The following is a 25,956-nucleotide window of genomic DNA, read 5'->3' on the forward strand; positions in this document are numbered from 1 at the left end:
TTCCCCAGTCAGTCCGCTACAAGTTTCTTTGTTAATTACATTTCATTTCACTGTGTAAAATACAGTATGTGTTTTTAAATTAAAAACGTTAGTATCTGTGCTTCTTTAAAGCTTTAAGTTGACTGCATTTGAAAAGTTTAAGTAATTTTGTGATGATTAAAAATAAATAAGTTTCTTTAGTTAAATAAACTTAATTAATTCAGTTGTACAGGACAAAACATGTTCCAACAACTCTTCAGTCACACTGGTGAACATTTGTAACATTTAGCATTTAGTAGAATTTATTAACTTTTAATGAATTAACTCAATACTAATCATCATCATGGTTTGTAGCATTTTCACTACTGTAAAAACAAGCAACCATGACTTGAGACACAGTCATTTTTCATCATAAACATTTTCTTCAAACTGGCGTCTCGGAAGAGTTTTAACTCTCAAACAATGTTTCTAAACAAAAAGACTTCCCAGCATGCAGAGTTAATTGAACTCTGTACAGAGGATTCAAAAGTCTTCAAGTTAGAAGAACTTGTGCCTATAAATTCTAAATTGTGTTGAAGATAAATATTATTTTGCAGTTTAATTAACTTGAATAAATGAGGAAATATTAGTTGATTCCACTGAATTCATATTTTTTGCATATACTTAGTCCTACTCTCTTTCAAATGAATGAAAGAAAAAGGACAGTCATATATTAGATCTTACTTAATTGTTAGTGAGCTTTCAGATTTCAAAAGATAGCAAATTAGGTTCATTCAAGCAAATTATTAAAGCTTGTAGTATCTTTATTACCTCTTTAACATGGCTAGACCTACCACTGTATCATCCATTACAAATCTTTTGAAAATGTCATAGGGTGAAAAAGTCTGAAATCATCTTTTTTGGGTGATTTAAAAAAAAAAAAATTCTGCAGCTGCTACATAATAGGTGAAAATAGTTATGCGACAACTCTGGATTATAAATTCCATCTCATAAGACACAGCAGATGTGTGAAAAAAACTCCCATCAACAGCCTTTGCAGATGCTACCGGATCATCTCGCTGAGAACACTCTGAGAGAACATCCTGAGTCACTTTATATGAGAGAGAATTGTATTATTACACTAGATGATTTCTGGGTGTCCAATCTGTTCTCAAAGAACATTTCCTTCGCACTGCATCTCCACACAGTTTAAACCGATATATAACTGTCTGAACTTGGTCAAATCTGAAAAAAAGAGAAAACTTTCAGAAAAGATGATGAACCAGAAGTTGTTAAAATTGCTTTCAGCAGGTAAGAAGTGAAGCCAGGTCATCAGGTCTGAAAGTAAATGTATACCTGTCACTGTGACACTGCACATTGCTGCTCTCGATTCCTAGAAAGCATTTAAGGGCTTATTGCTTGTTGTATTACTATAATAACAAACATTATCAGGCTGACATGCTACGTAAATGCAAAGCCAGGTAGGAGTGGATGTAATGGAACATAAAGAGATCCATCATGTAAAATAGACACATCGCTGAATGTCTGAGTGACTGAGCACCATCTCGCCCCCCGTGGGTTTAATGCAGCCTCTGTTCCGCTCAGAGAAATACTAAACTTTGCCCTCCGTCTCCACCAGGCAGCTAAGACCCATAGCGAATGAGATTTCCGAGTGCTGTTTTTGAGGTCACTTCTGTTTGTACGCAATTGGGTGTCCCGTTCGCCTGTTTCCCGTCAAGAGAGGGTCCGCAGGTTGCACCTGTTCTGGTGACCTCACCGTGCGTGTCAGCGCGGGACGACGGCAGGCATCGCAATGTGTTGACAGGCACAGATTGAAAACAGCCAGCCAACGCCGCCATCCTGCAATCTAGCGAATGGGACTAAATTATAGAGCTAATCCTGTTGACATTTCTGTCGCTGCCAGTCATGTTTTCTCCGTCAGTCTCTCTCCCTCACTGTGTCTCTTTCTTTCTCACTGTTTGTTCACTTCAGGTTTGGTGCAGCTCTGATGCAGAAAGCATGTGTGCCAAAACAATGACCAGTCAGTGCATTAGTCGCCTAGTGACCATTGATTTGTTGATTTGCAGGTCAAAAGACGCCTAGAAATCCAGGTTTCAACTGGGCCTAAATCGTATAACAGTGATTGAAAAGTGAGTCTTTTCATGTGTTTCTTTCACCTCGAGCATCCAGAGTAGCTCCAGCACTCCTTGCCATAAACTCTCCAAGTTTTTGGAACTCTAATGGAGTGACGGTGCGGCATTTTCCATAAAGAGGCCAGTGCCCCGAGTCTGGACGCACCCTGTGATTCCCTCTCCAAGAGTCAACAATAATAAAATAATCACTTTCTTGCGATGATGTGGCACTGATACCATGTTGCTAAAACAAATACTAATCATGTTTACATCACATCATGTCACAGTCATGTCAGTTTGGCAACGGAAGTACGGCAGACCACAACAACAGTTTGACAGTGGGCCCAACAAACACAAGTAGTTTTCATCATATGCTCAGTCCAGACAACACGTTTCATTGCCACCGATGGCTCTGAGATGGTCGTGATCCTGTTGGAAACCTGTACCACTTGACTCAACCAGTGAAATATTGACTCACGACTGTACACACAACAAACAGACATTTTAGTGTCTTTTGGTGCTGGTAAAACATCTAATTTAATGTTTGCAGCTTGATTCCTCATTTGGATTACCACTAATTCTGTTGCCAAAAATTCATGTGGAGCATTTATGATGATTTCTGCTGTAAAAGGCTTAGGCTTGGGCTTTTGGAAACAGTGATCCATATTTTCCACCATTTTCTGACATTTTAGAGACCAAACAACTAATCAGTTGGTTGAGAAAATAATCGACAGATTAATCAACAATGAAAATAATTGTTAGTTGCAGCCCTACACAGTATTTTATGTTTATTTTTGTGTGATATTACTTTAAACAAAATTTTTTGAATGCTTGAACAATGTCACTTTTTTGGGTTTTTTTCAGTCAAACGTGCCCCTCTGACAAAAAAAAAAAAAAAAAAAAAACTGGCCCGAGCCTGACCCCCCAGTTAAATCGGTCTCTTCTCCAAAAAGTTTTCTCCTCTGTGAAATCACTGACTTTATCTTTCAAAAATTACTGCTAATTTTGGAGTTAATTCTGCCAATGTTATCACTTTAAACAGCGAAAATGGAAAGCTTGACTGTGACGGAGGAGGCCTGGGCTTAGCAAAGGGTCAAATGTGAAATTGTTTTTAATGGGTTGTTATGTCATTAGGACTGTGGTTTGATAAAGATCAGATGAATGGAGCACATCCTGAGCTAATTGCATGGACACGAAGCTGTAAAATATTCTGAGACTGGCTCTGATGAAAACCGAACAGGTTTTCAAAATGACCCATGTGAGAGTTTTCTCATCAGCAGGGCAACAGTAAAGTCAGACACTCAATGCAGCTGCATTATGCTTTCACTTTTGCTTCTGACAGAGGGATGTCATTATGTGCGTTGGCCACAAACACACGGCTAATGTTTGCTGGTGTTTTTCAGTTAAAAATAGCCTCAAATACGAGGTGGAGGTGGCCTGCATCAAATGGACAATGAAATGACAACTGACAGAGGGACAGACAGGAATATGTTTACATTCTGACAGCAACAAGATGACAGCACAGAGGTCATGGAAAAATCAGATTCGTGTGCTGTAAGTAAATGGAGAAACACTTGAATGAGTCTGAAGCAGGAAAGAAAAAGCTAAAATAGGGAGAGTAAGAAAATAAAAAGTATTCCTCCTGAAACCTCAGTTGAGCATCTTCATTTATTGGGTGTCTAGGTGACAACTGTGCTAATTATTTTAGTGCAAAATGAATGCTTTTTATTAGACATACAGGATTTTAAAAAAAGCATTGTTTTAACAACATTAAATGATAATATTTAAATGCAAAGTAGGTCCTTACTGCATGCAAACATATAGAGTGGGTTGCACTGACAAAGATTAATTTTTAAACCCTGAATAAACCATGGCTTAACTTTAAATTATGTTGCATCAATTTAGCTTAAGGCGAAGAAAGATTAAATTGAAACCTAACTTAAGTTTTAGTTTTTACTCTAAACCTAGTTTATATTTAATTCTATTGCACCAAAAACTTAAAACTCCAATTTATAATATGATGCAGTATTAACGATACACTTACACTTGAGGAAGTTTAGCTTTTATGGCTGCCTTTATTTTATTTTATTTTATTTATTTATTTATTTATTTGATGAATTGAGCAAAATAACCAATTTTTAAGGATGATCATGTCATCATGACTTCCTCATGTCATCCAGTTGATCTGTTAAAACAGTTTGCCAGTTGCTGCCAGGCAGTCTATTTTTCTGTAGGCCAGAGATATACTTGCTGTTTAACCATGGGTTTGCGTATGCGTAGCGTTAATTTCTGAGGATGTACGCAACCACCACTCCAAATGGACCTAGGATACACCAGGCGGTCATGATGCATATGCAAACGCCTAATTATAACAAAAGTATATCTCCAGCTTTACTGTGATGTTGCCTGTTTTTAATTTTCTGTTTAGTTTTGCTACAATAATTCAGCCAACAAGTTTTTCTCAAAGGAGGAGAAAGCCTCTCTGCCGAGCCATCATGAGAAAGCTAACTGAACTTTTAGCCTGCTAGCAATCAATGCAATGTTTTGTTGACTTTTTAGCCAGCCAGCAAACAATGTAATGTGTTATTAAGGTTTATAAAACAGGTGAAAATTTACGGTCCCCTTCCCCTCTTAATTATTTACTTACTAGGTTCCGACAGCACTTGAATTTATAGTTAATGTATTTGTTTAAATCTGGGTTAGCAAGAATCTTCATACTGATAAAACTAACTTTAATTTCAGTAGATGTCAATAAACCTGGATTTATTAAAAAGAGATTGGTTTTTAATTATGCAGCAGAGCTCTGTTTAATTTTAAATCTGGATTTATTCATTTTGAACCTGTGTTGCTAAACTCTGATTAGTTCAATTATTCTCTGTTTGTGCACCGCAGTCATATGCCATTGAAACAAGAGTTATATATGTAACCAAGGCATTTAAAAAACTTTGACATTTCAAACTAATTTTATCCACTTTTAACATACACATCTATTTGTCTTCTGACCTTTAAATCATCATTAGAAAAGCACTGTCATTGAATAAGGATTCATTAAAATCTGCACACATTCTTTACTTTACTGTTCTTTTGTTTTCCTTGGCAGGCTGTGGGTGGTAACAGGAACCTTAACTACATCTGCCAGGCTTCAGTAGATTATTCCACCAGTGATTTTGCTATTTATGAAGAGACAGAAAGTGTAAATGAACTGGACAAGTACATTTAAAAAAAAAATGAGATGCTGAATTGGTTCTTCTTTACTCATTAAAGGCGTGAAAGGCAGGAATTATGTTGCCTGTAAAGCTTGCCGCCTGTCAAAAAAAAACAACAACAAAAAAAAAAAAAAACAATTTAAATTCTCCTTCCCTCCCTTTTTCTCCTTGCTGCTCTGCAACCTGTAATTTCAAATAATGTGTTTTTCCCCCCTTCAAGATTTTTCGGTTCTGGATCAGTGGATAGGCTTGCAGAATGCTGCCATTGTTTACAGTCTAATTTGAGAGGGTGGAACAGTGACCTGCATCCCAAAGCAGACATTAAACCATCCCTGGTGTAGAACAGTCATGCACAGGAGGAGCAGGCGGTGCACACTGTGTAACTGCCATAATCACTAAGCAGACGCTGCTGCTGCTGTCTCCCTCACCGGTTTGTGTTGATGCAGGTAACCCAGACAACCTGACAATGTACACAAATTAGAGGCAGGCAGGAGAAGGGTATGATTAATGGTTCTCAATAAGGACAGGCCCCAGAGGAAAGAGGACTGGAGCGGCAGCGCTTATAAATCCAAGGGATTCTGTGAAGCAGGGAGGAGGAGGAGGAGGAGGAGGAGGACGAGGAGGAGGAGAAGTCGATTTAGGAGCTGGAGGAAGTGATGGGGGGTGGGGGGTGCAGGATTCCTTCTCTGTGTCTGTGCTAGTATATAATTTCTTCACACTTAGTGCATATTGTGCAGGCTACAGTGTCTTCACGCAGTTAATACAGTCTGTTCTGCAGTGTTGTTAATTTGTCCCGTGAGGCTGGAAATTCTTTGAATAATCTCTGCTGTGACAAGTGAGAGCAGCCTACCTATCTATTACAGAGAATTCCCACCGACTTTCTTTTGAAAATCCTTTTTCTCACCTCCAAAATTGGAAGTTTCTGTGGTCTGAGCGGGGGGAACTTTGCAAATTGATGCTCGAAAATATTCTAAAATTGCCCATCTGCGGTCCAGTTTTAAAGATCTCCTAGATAAACGCACACGCATGTCGTCGTCGATGCCCCGCAGTGACTGATTGGCGGCATTCAAACACTGTAAACTGGTGTGATTGAGCAGTGAGGAAACCCCTGCTCCCGTGTTGTGGACCGTTCCTCCGTTCCTCCACATCCAGGCGAAGTGAGAGCGGCGCACAGCGCCAGACGGACCTGAGCGGGTTAGTGTGGATACGCAGCAGAGCGCACGGCTGAGGACTCTGAACAGCGCAACTCCAACACAAATGGATATTTACGTGGCTTTGTTATCCTTTTTCTTTTTTACCAAACCAGGTGAGTAGAAGCTTTGTGGCTCTCTGATCGCAATGAAGAATTTCATTGCGAGTGACACGCGTTTCTTATCGTCTTGTTTTTTACGCTCCTCAGCTTGCACCTTGCGCGCAAGCATGTCAGATTTTCTGATAGTGTCTCCGGACTGCAGTTGTTGTTTTTTTAAATCAGTTTTTCAGAGTTAATATTTGGAAATGCCCAGGATAAAGGAGGTAAAAGAGAAACACCTTTTACCACACCGTGCGCGCACCGTGCACCTTCAGCCCGTGGAGAACACAGGTGTTGGCTGCGGGCAGATACGGCGCAATTTTAGTGGGCAGCGTTCGCGTTAAATAGAAAACTGCGTGACTTTTTCCACAATCAGCCATTTTAGTGTAGTGGAATGCACACAAGCAGTGACCATGTGTGTTTGTAAAATGAATTAGGACTTTAATTTAAAAGCCCAGTTAGGTTTAATTCCCTCATCACCATCATCTAACCTCCATCTCTCCTCCTCAGCTTTGGCTTTCGGATCAGATCAAGACTACCAGATTGATATCATCAATGAACTTGACCTGGCTAATGCCACCTATGGAATTACCCAAGTGGCGGGGCTTCACAACACCAGCAAAGCCTTCCTGTTCCGAGGTAACGCACGCACTTATTCCTGCCCATTTTTATCCCACATTAGTCGCGCTGCTCAAGTTCAGAAACGTCTTTGTCTTCTGTGTCACGGCTGGGCGCGCACACACGCGCACGCACGCTCTTTGTTTCATTAGTTAGTGTGAGAAGAGCCACGCAGCGCCACACCTTTCGGTGTCACAGTATTAGCTGGGACGCTGAGGCAGAACACTCCGGGGAGCCTCCTCTCATAATTACTCCACATTTAATTTGTCCCAGGCAGCAGATGCTCAGCCTCTTTCTGGACACACTTGAGCAGAGCTGCGTGTATGTGTGTGTGTGTGTGTGTGTGTGTGTGTGTGTGCGTGTGGATTTCTACAACACTGTTTGCAACGACATCCAGTGTTGTGTAATCCCAACAACTGGTGGTTAATGGATATCAGGTGTGTCACAGTGTGAGGACCCTGAAGGGCACAGAGTGTGTGGCAGCGATGTTTAGAGCCTCGAACAGGGTTCCTACACCAAGGACTTTTCAAGCTTTTTCAAGGTGCATTTTCAAGCTTTTCCAGAACCTTACAACTGTGGTAAATGAGATAAATTAGGGATGCTCGATATGGATTTTTTCATCTGATACCAGTAACCTACAATTAACTGCTTCTCATGTCCAATACTGATGAGATAACCAGTAATTTAACATTTTTGCATTTGAATTTGAAGCTCATATAAGCTGTAGTTTATGCACACCTGAGGGTAAGAAAGGCAAAGATGCAGTGAGCAAAGATGGATGATTTACTGCTCCACAGCTCTGACCAAACCAAATATAGCTGACATCACTATTATAACAAAAACAAAGAACAGTTCTGACTCTTCAAATGGTTCTAGTTTTCAAAGTTTTAGAAAACTAGTAAAGCTCACAAATATTGTTTGGCTTTTGTAGAGATTTTTGCCTTAGAATTCAGATTAATTCCTTTAATATAATGGGACAAATCAGATATTATTATAGCAGATATATATCTGCTAATACACAAAGATACCGATATTGACTGGTGAGGTTGTGATAGGACAATAATTTATCATGCATCTCTAATGTAAAGATATACACCGAAAAAGATTATTTCACTTATTTATGACATTGAATCAGATGTTATTGTGTTATAAATGACCAAAATGATGTTTTGTGATAGCATTCTTGCAGAAGGGCGACAAATTAAAGGAAAATGCAGTAAAGTTTCATGTTTGGTAACGTGTCACCTGACTGTCAGTAGACTTGGCATCCTTCTATAACATGGCAAAAACTTAATTAAAAAAAAAAAAAGAAATTATTAATTGACTGTTGAATCAATCACTAAAGAAATTTCTGATTTCAGCTTCTCCATTTATTCTTTACTCCTCTATGACAGTAAACTGAAAATTTGAAATTTGAGGACGACTGCGTGGGCTTTGGAAAACAGTGACCAACATTTTTCACCATTTTCTGACATTTATGGACCAAACAGCTCATCAGTTAATTGAGAAAATAACAAATTAATCGATTTCAGCCCTAATATTTGGTTTTTAAAGCCAGTTTTCACTGGAATGGCAGCCTCACAGCCTGTTGTCGTTGTTAGCCTCTCACTCACTCTTCTATCAGAGGATGCACATCAACAAAGACCGGCAGATCACGCTGCGTGTAGCCACATGCACAAGAGTGTCCAGAGTCGTCTTCATTTTGTGTGAAAGAGCAAAGCCATCAGGCTCTCTGCGACTCCTCTTATTCCTTTATCTAATGAGTGAAGTACTCAGTTGGATAGTGATGTTTCCTGATAGTAATGCAGGCACAATTTCAAGCAGTTTAAAGTGCTCTATCAGAAAATCCAAGCAATTTTAAAACTTTGAAAACACTACATTAAAATCCAAGGGTTTTCAAGGTTTTCCAGCACCCGTAAGAACCCTACTGAAAGGAAAAGAAGAGCAGAACTTTGATTTGCTCATTTTGCAAAATGATTTGGGGAAACTTGCAATGAAACATTGACGTTGACAGCACTGACGTCAAATTGTCAGTGAAGACTTTTATTGTCTCGAGATGACTTGATGCTGTTTCAACCTGCATGAAAATACAATGTTGTTGTTTTATTTATTTTTTTTACTTTTCTGGCATGGAAATATTCAGATTCAACGATACTGGCACAAACATCATCAGATTCTCAGCCTCTTTCTCATCACACTTGAGCGTGCTGTCAGTTTAGGATTTTTACAACACTTCACTTGTTTCTTACAATCTCCAACATTGCGTAATCCCAACAACTACTGGTTAATGGTGTCTCAGTGTGAGGACGCTAAAGGGCACATATCATATGGATGGAATGTTTGGCGCCTCGACAGAAAAGAGAAGCACTATCCCATAATCATAGATCATAATCCTGGGAAGATGAACCACTGATACAATATGAACCAAGTCGAGGGTGGTTAGAGATGTGTTTCCACTGTCAGAGGATATCTTCGCTTTGCTCAGTCGTTTCTCTGAAAAGGACTCAACATCATTTAGTTAATTTTGTTCCACTTTCCTGTAGTGTCCTCAGCTTTAAGCAGAGGATGAATTGACTAGAAGTAGAAAGAGCAAAGATGGGAAACAGTGAAAAAGAAAGATATCCTGACAACTGGGAGAGAGACTTTTTGTAGTGATTAACTCATTGTAGAGTTGTCAAGATATGAGATGCATATAAAAAAAGATACTCAATGATACCACAGCAAAAAAACAAAAAAGTCCTCAACACACAAAATGGGATCATTGTTTTTATTTAAAAAAAAAAAAAGAAGATAACTTGCACACAGTGCCGGTGCAGAAAAAGTCGCTGAACTCTGTCTGGTTTTGCCGTGAGCTAAATTTCAGGCAGGACAATAAAGACTGAAATGAACTGAGATCTTAAATGAGAACTTAGATCTTTTTTTTTATAGCTTCGGTACTTTCAATTAGGGATGGGTGGTATGGCCTAAAATATATATCACAGCATAATTTAAAGCATGGACTGTAACGGTACATATTTAAATTTCAATCTAAATTCTTCTGCAGAGGTAAAAAAAACCTGTCTGGGAACTGCATGGTAGTTATTACTACACTCTTAACTGTATTACTAGGACATGTTTCACATATCACAGAGGTATTTCAAGAACATTTAATGGTCTTTATTGTTTTGTTTTGTTTTTTTTATCTGTTGTTTTTTATACTTTTTTGTAACTTTTTATCAGAATTGTGAGGGTTACTTTCAAAATGTATTCTGATAGTTAGTTAGTATTTACCAAATCATCTTTTTGATTACCCCTTACGTTAGCAGTTGGTCTGTTTAGCTTAAAATGGCAGTTGGTCTGTGTAGCTAAAGTTAGCAGTTGCTCTGTGTAGCTTAAAATGGCAGTTGGTCTGAGTAGCTAAAATTGGCGGTTGGTTTATGTAGCTATTAGTTGGTCTGTGAAGATAAAGTTAGCAGTTGTCTGTTGTGTCTGTTGTGTGTAGTTAATGTTAACATTTGGGCTGTGTAGGTAACGTTAGCGGTTGGTTGTTACAGCCAATGTTAGCATTTAGTCTGTGTAGCTAACGTTAGTAGTTGGTGTGTGTAGCTACAGTTAGCAGTTGTCTGTGTTGCTAATGTTAATGGTTGCTGAGATATGTTAATGGTGAAATTTTTAGGTAGCAACGGCATTTATTTTTTTCGTGTGCACATTGCACATGTATATGGTTCCTTAAAATGTATTTTAAATTTGTAATCCTGCTAATAATCCCCATGTAACTGTTATCTGATATTTGTAACTAATGGAATATAATTATTTTGTTGTACCCTTATTTTGTAATCCTGTTACATGTAACTGTTACTCCCCAAGCTTGCTTATTATCATATTGGATTTTGGTCAAGCAAAGTGAGGGCTTTCCCACGATATCAAAATTCATACTGTAAGACAATTTCTTATGGTGTACTTTCTATCCTGTTATCCTTCCACCACTACTTTCAATACTATGACACATTATTGGGTATTGAAAACGTATTGATACTTTGATACTTTTGACATCCTTAGTTGGTCACTATGTGCTTCTTTGTGATACATTTCCAACCAGGAAATCTTGCAGTGTAAAATGTATTATCATCGTTGAAAACTTTCTGTTATTGCTTTAGGTATATAGCGTCATATTTTATAGTGCCATATTTTATAGTGCCATATTTATGAGATTCATTAAATTGTCATTGCAGAGTTTCATTGTTTCACAATGGCCTGATGCTGTTTCAACCTGCATGAAACCACAATGCTGGGGAGAAACACTGAGTCTTTTTTACTTTTCTGGCATGGAAATATTCAAATTCAAAGATACTGGCACAAACACCAGCAGCTTGAATCCCAAATAAGCAGCACAGGGTGTTGAGACTCATATCGGCAGAGTGGTGGTGTTCTGTGTGTGTGCGTGTGTGTGCGTGTGTGTGTGCGTGCGCGTGTGCATGCATGTGGTTTTATTTTCTAGAGTGCTTGGCTCGCTGCGCCACTGGCTGTGTATGAATGAAGGCAGGACAGCTTGGCCGACTCTGCCGAGGTGAAGCTGTCCAAGATTCAAGGCTGGAGGCCATACAGGATACACAACCTCACTTTTTACTTGATACACACATGCCCACACACACTCCCACTTGGAGCAGCTCTCCCTGCGGTTTCCAGGCTCCCAGGGTCGAGGTGCAGCCGCCAGATAGTGTGGGAAATGGGAGGCTAATCCATTGGGGAAAACTGGACCTGCGAGTACTGGAGAGGATGCTTGCGTTGTGACCTATTTAACACTTCTCCCACCCGTATGCTGCTTTCATGGCCCTGTAACCCAGATGGCTCCACTGAGCAACTGCAGCCAAAGTTGCAGGTTCTTTTAAAAAGTGGAGAAGTTGATGCATCAAACAGTCTGTGATTAGCTGGCATCTAGTAGGAGCTGTGCTGGAGCCTCTGTGGCTGATTGGGTCAGTGATTTTTCAAGATGATTTATGTACGGTGTATGCAATCATGTTGTGCACTGAGCTCAATACCATATTTTATGTGATTGCATAAATTGTGGAGGAACATATTGTAATGCTGGTGAAATGGCTGGGAAAAAAGATCAAAGTGGCGTTCCAATTAGTGTCGATAGCACTGAGGGAGAAGGAGGGGTGCTCTGGCAGCGTCTCTGGCTGGACACTGGGACCAGTCTCTCCAGTCAGCCAGTGATTAACAAACAACAGATGGTTTGTATTAGAAAATAGATTTCCAGCATCTCTTCTCTTTACAGTTTCACCAGAATAACGCACCAGTGCTGTTCATGACAGCCAGTTTTAGGGAAGGCAGACGAGTGCAGCCTCCACTCAAAGGTCCCTTTCTGGATGTGATCCAACCTTGTGATGAAAAGAAAGAAAAATGCTAATAATCCCCCACCGTTCCCTAAAAGCAGGGAACAAAAAAAAAAGATATTTGCATACTTGGTGTGGTTTGTGCCTTTCATCAGCAGGGTTCCTTACATTGTGGGGAACTTCTGTGACGTATTGAAAAAAGTTAGTTTGTCCATGACCTAGTTTCTCATCCTACATCGGAACCCAGATTGTCAACCTCATTACTCAGACCCCCCTCAGTCCCAGTGTTGATTTAGATTTAAAATTCTTCTAATGGTGATTACCAGTTTGTATTTTGGTATCCCCCGGTGACTACACGTTAGTCTGTCAGTGAGTGAAATATCTCAACTTCAATCACATGCTAGTGCATCAATCACACACCGCTTTCCTTGTCAGACTGCCAAAAGGGGACCCAGTTCTTGAAAAAAACATGCATGACATTTTTAGGGCTGCTCCCTAATAGTCGACCATTACTTGGTGAGAAGGGTCTCAGCCGACCAGTTTCATTTAGGAGCTGTGCCTTGCTGTTAGGCCCTGGGTATTGTTGTAACATAGACCTTTTATTTTTTCTTGTCACTAGCACACTGCTGCTAACTGTGCTGTAGCTGCCATTAGCCCATTAGCTCAGTTAGCAGTCCTGTTAGACTGGAATACTGCCTCTGAGACCGATGGAGGCTGTTTTGATGGCCGGGAATATAGTGACGGTACTAAGGGGGAATATAGTGACTACAGGGATGATGAAAACACTGCAGTTTCAGGTGGGGACAGGAGGCGTGAAGCAACTGATATCGAGTTTGTAACTTAGCGAGTTACTTCATAAGTAGTTGGAAGTATTTATTCCTTTGTTTTGAACAATGAGACTAGTGTGACGTTAAACCCTGTTGAAATTTACTTTCCTTGTTGGTTGTTACAACACTTTAAGAATCATTACTGATTTAGCTGTTAGTATTTAACAGGCGACTCGCTTTGTGCCCCCAAAATATATATATTTAAATAATTAAATTAATAACTTCAATGTGTGGTGAGGAGATGACGATTGGCTTTAACTAAAGACTAATACTTGATTAGGAAAATCTTCAGTTGGGGTAACCCCTTGACATTTTATAAAATTCTTGAACAATTATTAGATGGATTACCATTAAATTTGGTGCTGATATTCGTGGTTCCCGGAGAATAGACCCTCTGACTATCCTTGGGCTGTGTCTATTTTTTCCTACATTCGTAGCATTTTACCAGGGTATGTGTTATTATGATGGTATTTGTGTAAAACGTGTAAAATGGCTCAACTCGGCTTCAGTGCAGATAGTACTCCCTCAGTGTGGGCGGAGCTGATCGTCATAGCAATGCTATTCCCCACATTTGGGAAACAACACACACTCAGGATCTTTGGTTTGGTCTTGAGATGCTGCTTACTCACTGACAAACTCAAACCTAAACTGTACATTTACTGCCACACCGACAACTTCACATCTCACCTTTTCTCTCATGTTCGCTGTTACGTGCTCATTACGACAAATTACTGTCTTGGCTCACCTTTATCATCTGGACTGAACCCTAAATGGGGGCAGAAGCATTTTTTTCTTTTTTTAATCCTTTAATTTAATCCCCTAGATGTCACTTTTTTTTGCTCAGCTGCGCTGCCTTGTACCAGTAGAGTCTGACCTGTGCACTGCAGTAGCATCACCAATAGTCGAGTGAATCCAAGCAGACTTGTGATTTACCATCTGCTCCAATCACGAGCTATGTCATATCTGTCGCAGGAGAAAAATGTGTGAAATGTGAAGTCTAGAGAAAAACGACACACATTGCAACTTCTTTAAACTGTGATTGCTCATTAATTGGTGCCACATCACGCTGCTGTCAGTTTGGGTGCTCGTCTCTCTATCTGGATGTGTGTGGGTTGACCTCATTTTGAATAGAATCTAGTTACCCTCTGATCTGTCTGAACAGAAGCCGACTGTCCTTGGATTCCTTTTGAATCAGGTCCTGTTTTTTGTGTGTGTTTATCCACATCATGTTTTAGGAGTTTTTTTCATGGGTCTGTTTTGACAGACCGAGGTAACATTCATGAAAGCCGAACAAAACCCTTTGAGCAACCAAGTCTGACAATTTAGTGCTGAGACAGACTCGCTGAGCTTGAGATGTCCTAAAATGACCACTGCACAGAGGATAAAGCCTTTTGATTCAGGTAACAACATGACCTTTCATTTAATGCCACACTCAGGACAGACTTCAGATTGTTTTGCACCAGTGTATGAAGACAAAGATCTAAAAAAAAAAACCCCAAAAAACGCAAAGTGCTTTCTTCATTTCTGATCCGTCCAGCAGTTTTATTGTGTGGTGTGTCATCACCCTCACAGTCCCAATGCCATGGCTGTAGATGAAAGACCTGAATACTAAATTACTGTATTTCTACTGAATGATATTTTATTGACATCAAGGCCAAAATGTCTAAGTCAAGTGCAATATTATATAAAGTTAAATAGTTTTTAAATCAAGCCTCATCGTACACCCGTTCCTTTGTACAGCAGTACATTTATTACTTTGTTTAAGTGTAGGGAAATACATATGAAACAAATAACAATCCAATCATCATACTAAAAACAGAACTGAGACACAGAGAACCAACAAACTCTCTGTTTATCAGACTGAAGGCTCTGGAATTGAATTTTTCATTGCCTTTAAAACAATTCAAACAATGTACAAACCAAAAAAAATCAACTATTTCCTGAAAGTATCCAGAAATTGTTTAAAAAGAGAGAAAGTCAACATGATTTTGGAGATATTTTTATGTTCAAAAAACATCGGTGAGGACCAATGCAAAATTACTTTGTATCTCAGATAAAGGAGTGAACTTATGGAGCAGTTTTAGCGAGGAACTGAAAACAAAAATAACATACTGAACAAATATGAAAATGGATGATTGTATGACTGACATAGAAGGACATGGTACAGGAACTTATCGTGTGCAAGTTGCTTTTTGTAAGCTGTTTTTTGGTGTTATATTGTATTTGTTGTTTTTTTGTTTTGTGTTATGTTGTTTGATCTAAGTTGCTGTAAGCTGTAGATTCAGCCTACACCTTTTCCAAGTTATGCTGAATTACTTTATTTTGTTTTTGACTGCATAATTTAAGTATCTATCATTTTTCTGCCAGAGGCTATGCATTTATTTACATTTGCATATTTATATATGACAACCTAATTTTATTTGCAGATAAATAAATTCTAAAAAAATCTAAGACATGACTATGAAAAAGTTTGATAACTGTCAGTTATCAGTAGTTAAAGGGATAGTTTGGATTATTTGATGTGTGGTTTCATGAGGTACTTACAGTAGTAGCCAGTCAGCCTGCCCCAAATTTGGAGAAGCAGAGAGGCGCCACCAATGTACCGCTGTGGACAAAGTCAGCCACAAAAGGTAGTTTAGCTGCTTTTTAGAGTATTTTCAACGCTTTTCTTTCCTGTCCGACACCCCGTTTCGATGGGAAACAACCCCTACATCAGGCTGATAATGCTCTCTCCAAACCAACCAAACTCCATGGATGAAATCAGTATTTTTACCTTGCAGTGCATGGCCCACTGCTGACTTGATCTGTTAGTTTGTGCTATTGTTCGACTTCTGTGTTTTAAAAGGGTTGTTTGGATTCACCGAAGTCTCCCAACAACACCATCAAACTAAAAGACCGAGGCCACGCTAGACCAGAAACTCTCATGTTCTGTAAGGTAAAACTAGTGACTTCACCCATTGAGTTTGGTTGGTGTGGAGACAGCGATATTTAGCTTATGTAACAGCGGTTTCCTGTGGGAAAAGGCTGCATGACTGGAAGATAAATCGGTGAAAATATTCTAAATATACAGTACACTTGAACTGTTCTAAGTTTTCTCTCATGTGGACCTTTTTTAAGTGGCTAAAATACCTTTAGTTGCTAACCCCTGGCTGGCACCACCCTGTTTCTCCAAACTTGGAGTGTGCCGACTGAGATCTAGTTTAGGCAACACGCTTACTGTCATATAACCCCACATTAAATAATCCCAGCTATCCCCTCAAAACTTCTGAATGGCTTTCACTGAGTTTTATGGTGCATGGTTAAGTTAATTGTCACATGGCCAGAGTCAAAGTATGATGATCAGTTTTGAAGTAAGATTCCCTCTTTTTGCTCTTTGTTTTGTATAATTACAACACTAACAATTTTAAAGCATTATTTTAAGAATACTTTATAATGTACAGGTTATTTGAATTATATAAACAATGTTAAGATGAACAGAAACTTGCACAACATGTAGGAGACCATCTATCTGTGAACCTGTCTGGTCAGTATAGATCCCTCTGTTCCTCATTGACTCTCTTACCCAAAATCATTAATGTTAAACAGTTAAATGGTAACAAGTGCAGCCTTGATCCTGATATGCCCGAAATCTATAAACACACCTCCTACCAGCCTTTTAGGCCAATTATTCTGAACATATAACAACTCCGCAGTCTGGTTTTAGGACTGTAATGGTCCTTAATTAACTTTTAATCGACCCTCCTGTCGATTCTAATCAAAACTTTTTTTCCCAACCTCATTTAAAGGAGAAATCCACTCTGAAATGCCAACCACTGTTCAATATGGAATAATGCAGATGTGTATTGCATTTCTTGGTCCTTTTTGTTTGTTTGTTTTACACGGTGTATGGTGTATATTAAGGTATGTTAAGTGAACCACAATGGAGTTTAATTGCAGAACAAAATGTCTAAAACATCTACTATAGATTGGTAGGTAGGCACTATAGGTTTTTGTGCCAGAGTGAGGATTTTTTCTACTTCTGACACTTTGCATAGATATTTTAACAACCACACAGGGAGAAATCCATTGTAAAACACCAAACAGCAGTGGCAAATGGAGCAGAATGTGATGCAGTAACAGAAAATAAGCCTTAGCTTCAAAGGGATAGTTCAGAAAATGCTTGTCGGGGAGGCAGCAGGAGTCCAGGTGCAGGAAGCTGAGCAATGTCATGATGTGGACGGGGTCAGCAGCTAGCCACTTAAAAAAGCCCCATACATAAAAAAAACAATATCAGTTGAAGTGTACACTATATATAGAATATTCTTTGCCTGTTACCTTGCCATCAGCCCCTCTCAACTCTCTCTCCAAACAAACCAGACTCCATAGAAAAAAACAGTAATTTTACCTTGGAGAATGAGGGAGTTGCTGGTCTGCTGTGATCTTGACTGGTTATTTTATTTGTGTCATTGTGTTACTTTGGTGTTTTAAAAGGTTAATTTTGCCTTCAGTGTTTTTGAAGCTTAGTTTGGATTCACCAGAGTTACCCAGTAACACAAACAAACTAACCGATCAAGGCAGTGGTCCTGTTCTGTGAGGTAAAACGACTGATTTCACCTATGAAGTGTGGAGAGAAGGATATTTGGCTTATACAATGTTTCCATAGGAAAAGGCTTTCACACAGCAAAGTAAAGCAATGAAAAACTATAACTGAACTGACATTGATTTTTGTATGTGGGCCTTTTAAGGTGGCTAAAATAAATTTGCTGCTGACTCTGTCAACAACAGTATATTGCTTAACTTCCTGCACTAAGACTGCTGCTGCTTCCCCAAACTGGGGGTTTCTCAGAATGAGACAAAGCAAAGTTTAGAGACAGGGTTAAACTTTTTGTTGACTAGGAACACTGGCTCTTTGATTGCCATCACTTTCCTACGCATACATGCAAAAATCACTCAACACCTTCTGGTTGTTCAGAAGCCAATGCTGGAAGTCATTAGTTGACGTAATTAGTAGGTTGTTGATGCAGTTTTCAGGAAAGCGCACATTTAACCTGTACACTTCCACACTCAAAGGAATAACACTTTGATTCTTTTTACGATACCAGTTTCATATCTGTCTGTTTGATATGTAGATAAACACACAATAATCTTACCAATTAGCACATCTATTTTTTAATCTGTACAACAACTACAGTGTAAAAGTTGCTGGTTTACAGGGACAGGACCAGGAAAATTTGTTTTTTAACACTTTTTTTGTTATGAATAAAACATGAGAGATATAATGTGTTGATTAGTGAGTTTTAGAGGTGCTGATTGATAGGTTTTTTACCTGAGGCAGAGCTAAGACACCTATATCCTGGCTCCCGCTTCATACTGAACAGCAGGTACAGTCCAACAGTTGGCATGAAAGGCAATAATTATAAATCCCTTCAGTCATGTAATTCGTTGAATGCATACTTTAGATGTTGACCGTTTTGTTTTGAATGATGCTGATTTTCATGTGAGTGGCGAACCCGCCGAGTGCTGTGCTGTGAGCGGAGCCTATGATGCAGCAATGAGTTGCATCAGCGTTGGCGCTGTAAAGACGTTGCTGACTTTGATGTGTCAGCTGTGTCAGGGGTCTGAGGTTCATCCAAACGGTTAGCATTTCTCTTTTCGCAAAATGTAAAACTGACCCACGGACAAAAAAGAACTGAGAAAGTGTCCAGACATAGAAGAAGAACGGCTTATATCAAACCGAGTCAGCGGACTGTTGCTACCAAGCAAATCCTTCTTCACAAGAAAAGCCACTGAAAGCTGACTCTAACCTTTTTAGAAATGGCAAATAGGGACTTGTGCTAAAGCTTGCCTCACTGTAATAATCAAAATACTGTATGAACTTTTCTAATCTGGAAGTGGTTTTATTTACTGTCTTCTGGTCACATGTTGTCATGTGATCCAGCTGGGACATCAGTCTCCACGTCTAACCACCTGCTTATATTGGTTGTTGGTTGCCGAAGTTTGAATTCACAGGGCTGACTTCAGAAACTGACCAGGATGAATATCAGGAAAGTCTAGGGCTTTAGTCAACCAAGGAAAACTGTGGTCAACTGAAATTCTGCCTGCTCTTCAACTGAAAGGTCGATGGGGAAAAAAATTCTGCATGTTATCTCGTAGTTGTCTTCAATGAGGCTTAACATTAACACAGTTTCTCTTGACTGTCCTCCAATATTACATCAGCCCCAAAATTGTCCCAGCCAGTGGTAGTAGCCTCATTAGCAACATGCTAATGTAAGGTGACCAGATTTCTGAAATGAAAATCAGGGGCATTTTAAGTTTGCTGTCAATATATTAATAAGTTATTCAATATTATAATCTGTTAAATAAAAAGGGGGGACAGCTCTAGTTTGATGTATTTTGACCATGGTAAAAATAATATTGGGTACTGAGTAACTTTCAAAACCATGTCAGAAAATCAGTTTGCAGTACTATGGTCTTCTCCAAGGTGATCTGCTTCAAGTTTCGACGTGTTGTGCATTCAGAGATGGTCTTCTGCACACCTTGGTTGTAACGAGTGGTTATTTGAGTTACTGTTGCCTTTCTATCGTCTCAAACCAGTCTGGCCGTTCTCCTCTGACCCCTGGCCTCAACAAGGCATTTCTGCCCAGAGAACTGCCGCTCACTGAATATTTTCTCTTTTTTTGGACCGTTCTCTGTAAACCCTAGGGATGGTTGTGCGTGAAAATCCCAGTAGATCAGCAGTTTCTGAAAGCCTGTGTGGCACCGACAACCATGCCACGTTCAAAATCTCTTAAATCACCTTTCTTCCCAATTCCGATGCTTGGTTTGAACTTCTTGACCATGTCTATATGCCCAAATGCATTGCGTTACTGCCATGTAATTGGCTGATTAGATATTTGCCTCAACAAGCAGTTAAACAGGTGTACCTAATAAAGTGGCCAGTGAGTGTACTTTGGTTATCAGATTCCCATTGCATGCCACATTTTTGTATTCCATCTCAAAAACACCAGCTGTAATCATACCTTCACCTTTCTTCTTCTATCTCCTTCACTCTACTTCCTGTCCTGAAAATGGTGACATTTGTGGGGACAGCTTCCAGCCTCCAGAAATGGGGACTGTCCCCAGAAGATGGGGACAATTATATTATATTATATACTATATCTCCAAAGTTAACATGAGAACAACACAGAACATGGCAAACCTTTCATCTGTCTTTGAGCTTGAACTGTTGTTGCCGACCCTGGTTGATAAAGAAGTCTGGCAAAGTAAAATACACACAAATTGTCAGTAAATGTTAATTAAATAGCCTGTCACTCAAACATAAAATATACAGGTCTGCATATGTCCCGTCCTCTGACAATAAAGGATTAGAAACTTTCCTTATTAAAGTAACAGGAGCGACTGTTTGAGTAATGAGAATTTGGTTGGACAAGAGCACATCAATCAATCTGTCGACCAACCAATAGAGGAAAGTCAGTCCAAAGTTTAGACATCATTACTTTAACTCTTTTCAGCTGACAAAGCAAACTGGCGGTTGTACAGTTATACTGTAGATTTAAGCCAAAACTCGAAGACTCAAACTTGTGAGGATTTCAGATTTTCCACTACGCCTCACAGAGCAGAGTGGTAATACAGAGGTCATCACAGAGGTCTCCTATCCAGCATATTTTCTGGATCAGCTCACAAGTGGCTGCAGCTGCCTCTTCTGTTGTAGAACACCACTTGTTGTAAGGAAAAATATATATTGTGAAAGCTGAAATAGGTGTGTTATGAACAGCAACATTTTCGACTCTGAAATCACTCAATTTCTGCAATTGCTCGCAGTTGAAAGGAAAAACTGAATGTTTCTCAAACAAGGGGCCTACGGCGCGGCCAGCGCTTTATTAACAGCGGAAAACAGGCAGTAATCAGCTGCTGTCTTACCACTCTGCCCTCCAAACCCGTGGCCACAGCTACAGGAGGGAGACAACATAATGTGCACACTCTAAATTTCAATTACTGGCACCGCTGCAGAGGTGAGTTACTGTATGTCAGGGTGAATGCCAATGAACCTGGGCTAATTCTATTTGTCACGTAGATGTGGTTTTTCAAGTTAACTTTATTAAACTAACAGAGCTACGAAGGGGCCAAATAATCTGATCCCAGACTGCAGGAGCACCAGTGAAACAAACTGAAGAATTAGTTTATGTGTCAAAGGTAGCCGTGTGGAAAAAGGCAGGGTACATACTGCCTCGTACTGTATGAGTGACTAGAGTCACTTTTCAATGGAAATAATACTTAGGAACTTCCTAAACCCCCCTGTGGCTTAGGAGGTAGAGCGGGTTGTCTGCTGATCACAGGGTTGGCGGTCTTCACTTCCTCTTGTCCACATGCTTGTCCAGATGCTGACATCCAGATTGCTCTTGATGATAAGGCCAGCACCCTGTGCTTTGCAACAAATATCGAAACTATATAAATGTAGCCGTTTATTTAGACCAACACCCATTCATTCCTACAAAAGATAATGTAATGGGTCGCAAATAATATGGTTTTCATTTTTAAAAAGTAACAGATGGGCACTGTAGTTTTTAGAAAGTGTTACGCAAACAGACATAAAAACTGTAATGCAGTGAGACTATTTTCAGCTGCAGATTAATACATACACCTGAACTTTTCGTGCAGAGCTGGACTGGGTTAAATTTCATTAGTATATAACATTAGTTCTTCATGGTTCTCTCCTGTGATTTGATTGGATGCTGTCAGATCGGTTCAAACAAAGTGGATCTGGGGAATTATGTTTCGACTTGCTGAGAATTAATAGCTTTAACCTTAGCTGATTCAGGAGATGTAGGGAAATTAATTGATGTGTGGATGCACATTTTTTAGATATTTTTAATCTTTGGGCTTAAGGGAAGGTATCAAGTATTTTCAAGTCAAAAAACTCAAGTCCAAGTGAAGTCACAAGTCATTAGTGTTGTCCAATTTCGAAATCAAAATTGATTTGTTTAGCACCACATCACACAAAATTGGTGCTTTCAGAGTTGCAAGTTGTTTTTAATCTTGTTGAGTCTAAAGTCATCATATTTGTTCATATAATAAAAATATAATATATATGTTTTAATTTTTGTTTACTTCATTTTGTGCGTGTTTGTTGTGCACCTAGCACCTCTGACTGGACTTGTTTTAATCATTATGAATAATCTTTTGATGGAATTTTTTGACAAAACATAAATAGGATATTACCTGTATCACCTGTTTTACACACTCACTGCTACTTCATCCTTGTTTGATGTAAAGATTTCCATCATTTTAAAGCTTTTATTACACTTGAGATTCTTTTTTATCGCCTCTTTGAAGTGAAGCTACACTTAAGCCTAATGGATGATATCAATCTATTAAAAGTTGATCTAAAACATAAACAATAACCACTTGGTTTTGTTGTCAGTCATTTAATTTGCACCAATCACACAAGAAAGTACATCAGAGAGACAGATTTCTTTTCTCAGAGGTTCAGGAAATACACTCCAAACTGTGCTGGGTTTTGAGAAAGATGCTGTTCTCACTTTTTTCCAGTGAGCTAACAGCATGATTACAACCACTCTCTCCACTTGCACGTAAAACCCAGAAGAGGATACAACAGGTTCTCACCACTTCTCCTGCAGCTGTCAAAAAGCAATCTGGGAATGGTCCAAAAGGAAATCTCAACATGAAATATAAATAGATGAAGCAGGTTGAGGTAAAGAGTCGACACAAAAACTCTAAATCACTTGACAGTGGAAATGGATCCAAGAGAGAACTTTGTTGATGCCTTTTTTTCTTTGACCAAAAGAGAAACAGAAATAATATGGACAGTAAAAAACCCTTTTAGCAAAACATCAGTCTTGACTACAGAAGTGTTCAGTGTTGTAATAATGATGGTCTCAAATTGCAGTTGGGAAAAATTATTCCCTGAAGTTTTTAAGCTAAATTGAGGCAGGGCACAGCGATTACTGCTGATTACAATGATTACTGTCCCAGAATACATTGAATAGAAGAGCTCCTAATTATCTTTAATGGTGTATGTTTTCATCTCTGTCACCACCAGGGAGTGTGTAGTTACAACTCTGCTCTGATAGCTCGCCAGATTTCATACATTATAGGACTATTTTACCCGTGGTTTTAATCTAATGATTCAACACCAATTGGGTTGTAAATTGCACATGTAAACACTTAATCAGGAGGTTAGCGATTGGTTAAAAAAAGGCAGTGCTGCCTCCACTGCCAGCTAGATGTCCAAGACTTGTGAAAATCAATAGATGTCTCACCCTTGCCTCAATGATTCATTCATTATGACTTGGATATATGACAGGATCCCACAGAGTCTAGATGCTGGTGGCGGTGCAGGAAAGTCAGCAGGCGGTTGATGGAAACTTACACTTCAACTTCCTGTCGTTGTGATGATGGGGAGGTGGTGGGTTGCATATTTGACAGGATTGCAATGATGTCTCAAGAACAGCATCTGATTGGTTTGTGGAACTTGGGGCAGAAAGGTCACTGGTCGTCTGGTGATGCTGGAATTGTCGGTGTCGGGATTTTGAAAGCGTGGAGACGAGGAAGGGGCCGTGAAAATTAGAAATAGCAGAAAAAAGGCAGAACTCGAGGGAAAATATCTTCATTATCGAACTCACCCAAGCTTCATTGAACAGATGATATTCATTTTTTTTAACTGTAACCAGGGCGTGACTTGTCGGTGTGGATGGGATGGGTTTCCCCCTCTCTGGTTTTGTATCCCCCCTGTGGTCATTCATTTTTTATCCCTGGTGGGGATACGTGTTATCCCTGCTCTGGTCAGACTGAATAAATGAACCACATTTCTAATCTCTAAAATAAGGTCGTTCCTGTCCCTCGCAGATCTGCACAGAGTTATCCACGCTTTTATTTTTTCCTGATTAGACTACTGCAGTGCACTTTATGCTGGTATAACCCAGAGATTCCTCCATCATCTCCAACTAGTAAACGCAGCCACACAAATTTTATTTAAAAGGCACAAACAAAATACAGACATATTACTCCAGTGTTAGCCAACCTGGCTCCCTGTTTGAATTTGCAATGATTTTAAAAGTCTTCCTATAACTTTTAAAGCATCAAATGGCCATGTGCCTAATTACTGAAAGGGCCTGGTTTATACTCTGGTGACTGTTAACTAGGTTAGTTACTGCAGGAGGGCTGTCAAATTATTGTTGATTGATTAAAGGTAAATCTGCTACAGTTTGGCCCCAAAACATTTAATTTACTTAACATTGACAAAAGGCTACCCATAAAACCTTGTGCTAAACTCCTAAATCACTGTGCAGCATCTATCCATAATGGTAAAGTAGTTAGCTACATGTTATTGAAACACATTGGCCAATTAGCTATGTTATTAGCCTAAGTGTACAGACACGGGGGATCTTTTTGTAACTTCATGGGAGAGAGACTGTGACACAGCTGACCTCTCAGACCTGAGAAACCACTGGTGAAAGTGCTGAGCATGAGGCTCAGCCAGCTAACATTAGCCATGCTACAACTGCTGCTGACTTAGCAGCTGTGTGTGTAAGAGAAGGGTGTTCCAGCTCATCTATATATCAGTTAAGCACTCTGTGGCTTAAAAAACATCAACTCCTGCTATAAACAATAATGGCTAACTCAGTATTGGTGATTTGTTACGTCAAATGATAACAAAATTCTTTTTTCATGCAGAAAATTCACAGGAAAAGTCACAAATACAGGGTAAGACAAACCGCCACGGTGACATAACTAAGCCTGCTTTGGCTGACAATGACCTGAGAGAATGCAGAGTTATGAATCAGTGATCTGAGGTGAGGGGGTCCCAGAGTCCGTCATGGGTCCAGATTTGCAAACCTGCACCCGTCCTCACCCCCAAAGCTGAGTCCCAGAACCTACCTGCTTCCCGCAATTATTATTATAATAATCTATCTTTAACCTAATCTTTCAGTAAGCACACATACACGGTCGCTCCTCGGCGCAGCAGCTGTTCACCGTACTCTGCGTTTCCTCAGTGACTACGTGCCCCACCTGCAACTATCAGAGGCTAATGCTTTTTGGAAGTTTTTACAAGCCGCTGACAACGTTATTCTCACAATCTCTAATCAAACCAAAGCAGCTAGCTGACATTGCTATCTGATCAAACAGTGGCGTCCTATTGTTTGGCAGGATGTGAGGTGTGTAGGCTTTCGCTGCCAGCTGATTAGACTTAATGTTACTGTATTATCGTCTGATTTCTCCAGGAAAAAAAAACAAAAACAAAAAACATCTATGTGTCAAATTATTGATCTTACTCACTGTCCGCCCACAGTTAGTTAATCAATTTTGCCTATACCAGTGAATTTTTATAAACAAATATATATATGTATATATTCCTGTTACACAACTTATTTTGGGGTAACTGAGCTGCTGGAGGACTCTAAAACGTCCCACGCCAAACCAGATTGTTCTGCTAAGGCTCTGTAACTCCAGAGAAACTTGGTTTAAGACAGAATTACTCAAAATTTTATTTAGGAAAATACCTTAACCATTCCACACACACAGTCCTCCTTAACCTCCTTAACCATATTTGACAGACTGTACAAACAAAAACATAAATACTGTCTTCATACCACAGAAAAGATAAGCATT

The 25,956-nt window shown here is 39.4% G+C and overlaps 1 protein-coding gene across 1 annotated transcript in view; it reads left to right on the plus strand.

Moving 5' to 3' along the window:
* The first annotated feature begins 6,483 nt into the window (after positions 1-6,483).
* The window catches only part of LOC146332578 (protein kinase C-binding protein NELL1-like), a 381,691-nt gene continuing 362,218 nt past the window's right edge, over positions 6,484-25,956 (plus strand). Inside the window, exons 1-2 of the mRNA XM_084732249.1 lie at positions 6,484-6,602; positions 7,098-7,226. Of these exons, the coding sequence (XP_084588375.1) occupies positions 6,554-6,602; positions 7,098-7,226 (178 nt within the window). The 5' untranslated portion in view covers positions 6,484-6,553. The remainder of the gene's footprint in view (positions 6,603-7,097; positions 7,227-25,956) is intronic.

This window comes from Lutjanus erythropterus, chromosome 1 (assembly GCF_056507025.1).
Source record: "Lutjanus erythropterus isolate fLutEry1 chromosome 1, fLutEry1.hap2, whole genome shotgun sequence".
Classification (NCBI taxonomy): Eukaryota; Metazoa; Chordata; class Actinopteri; order Lutjaniformes; family Lutjanidae; genus Lutjanus; species Lutjanus erythropterus.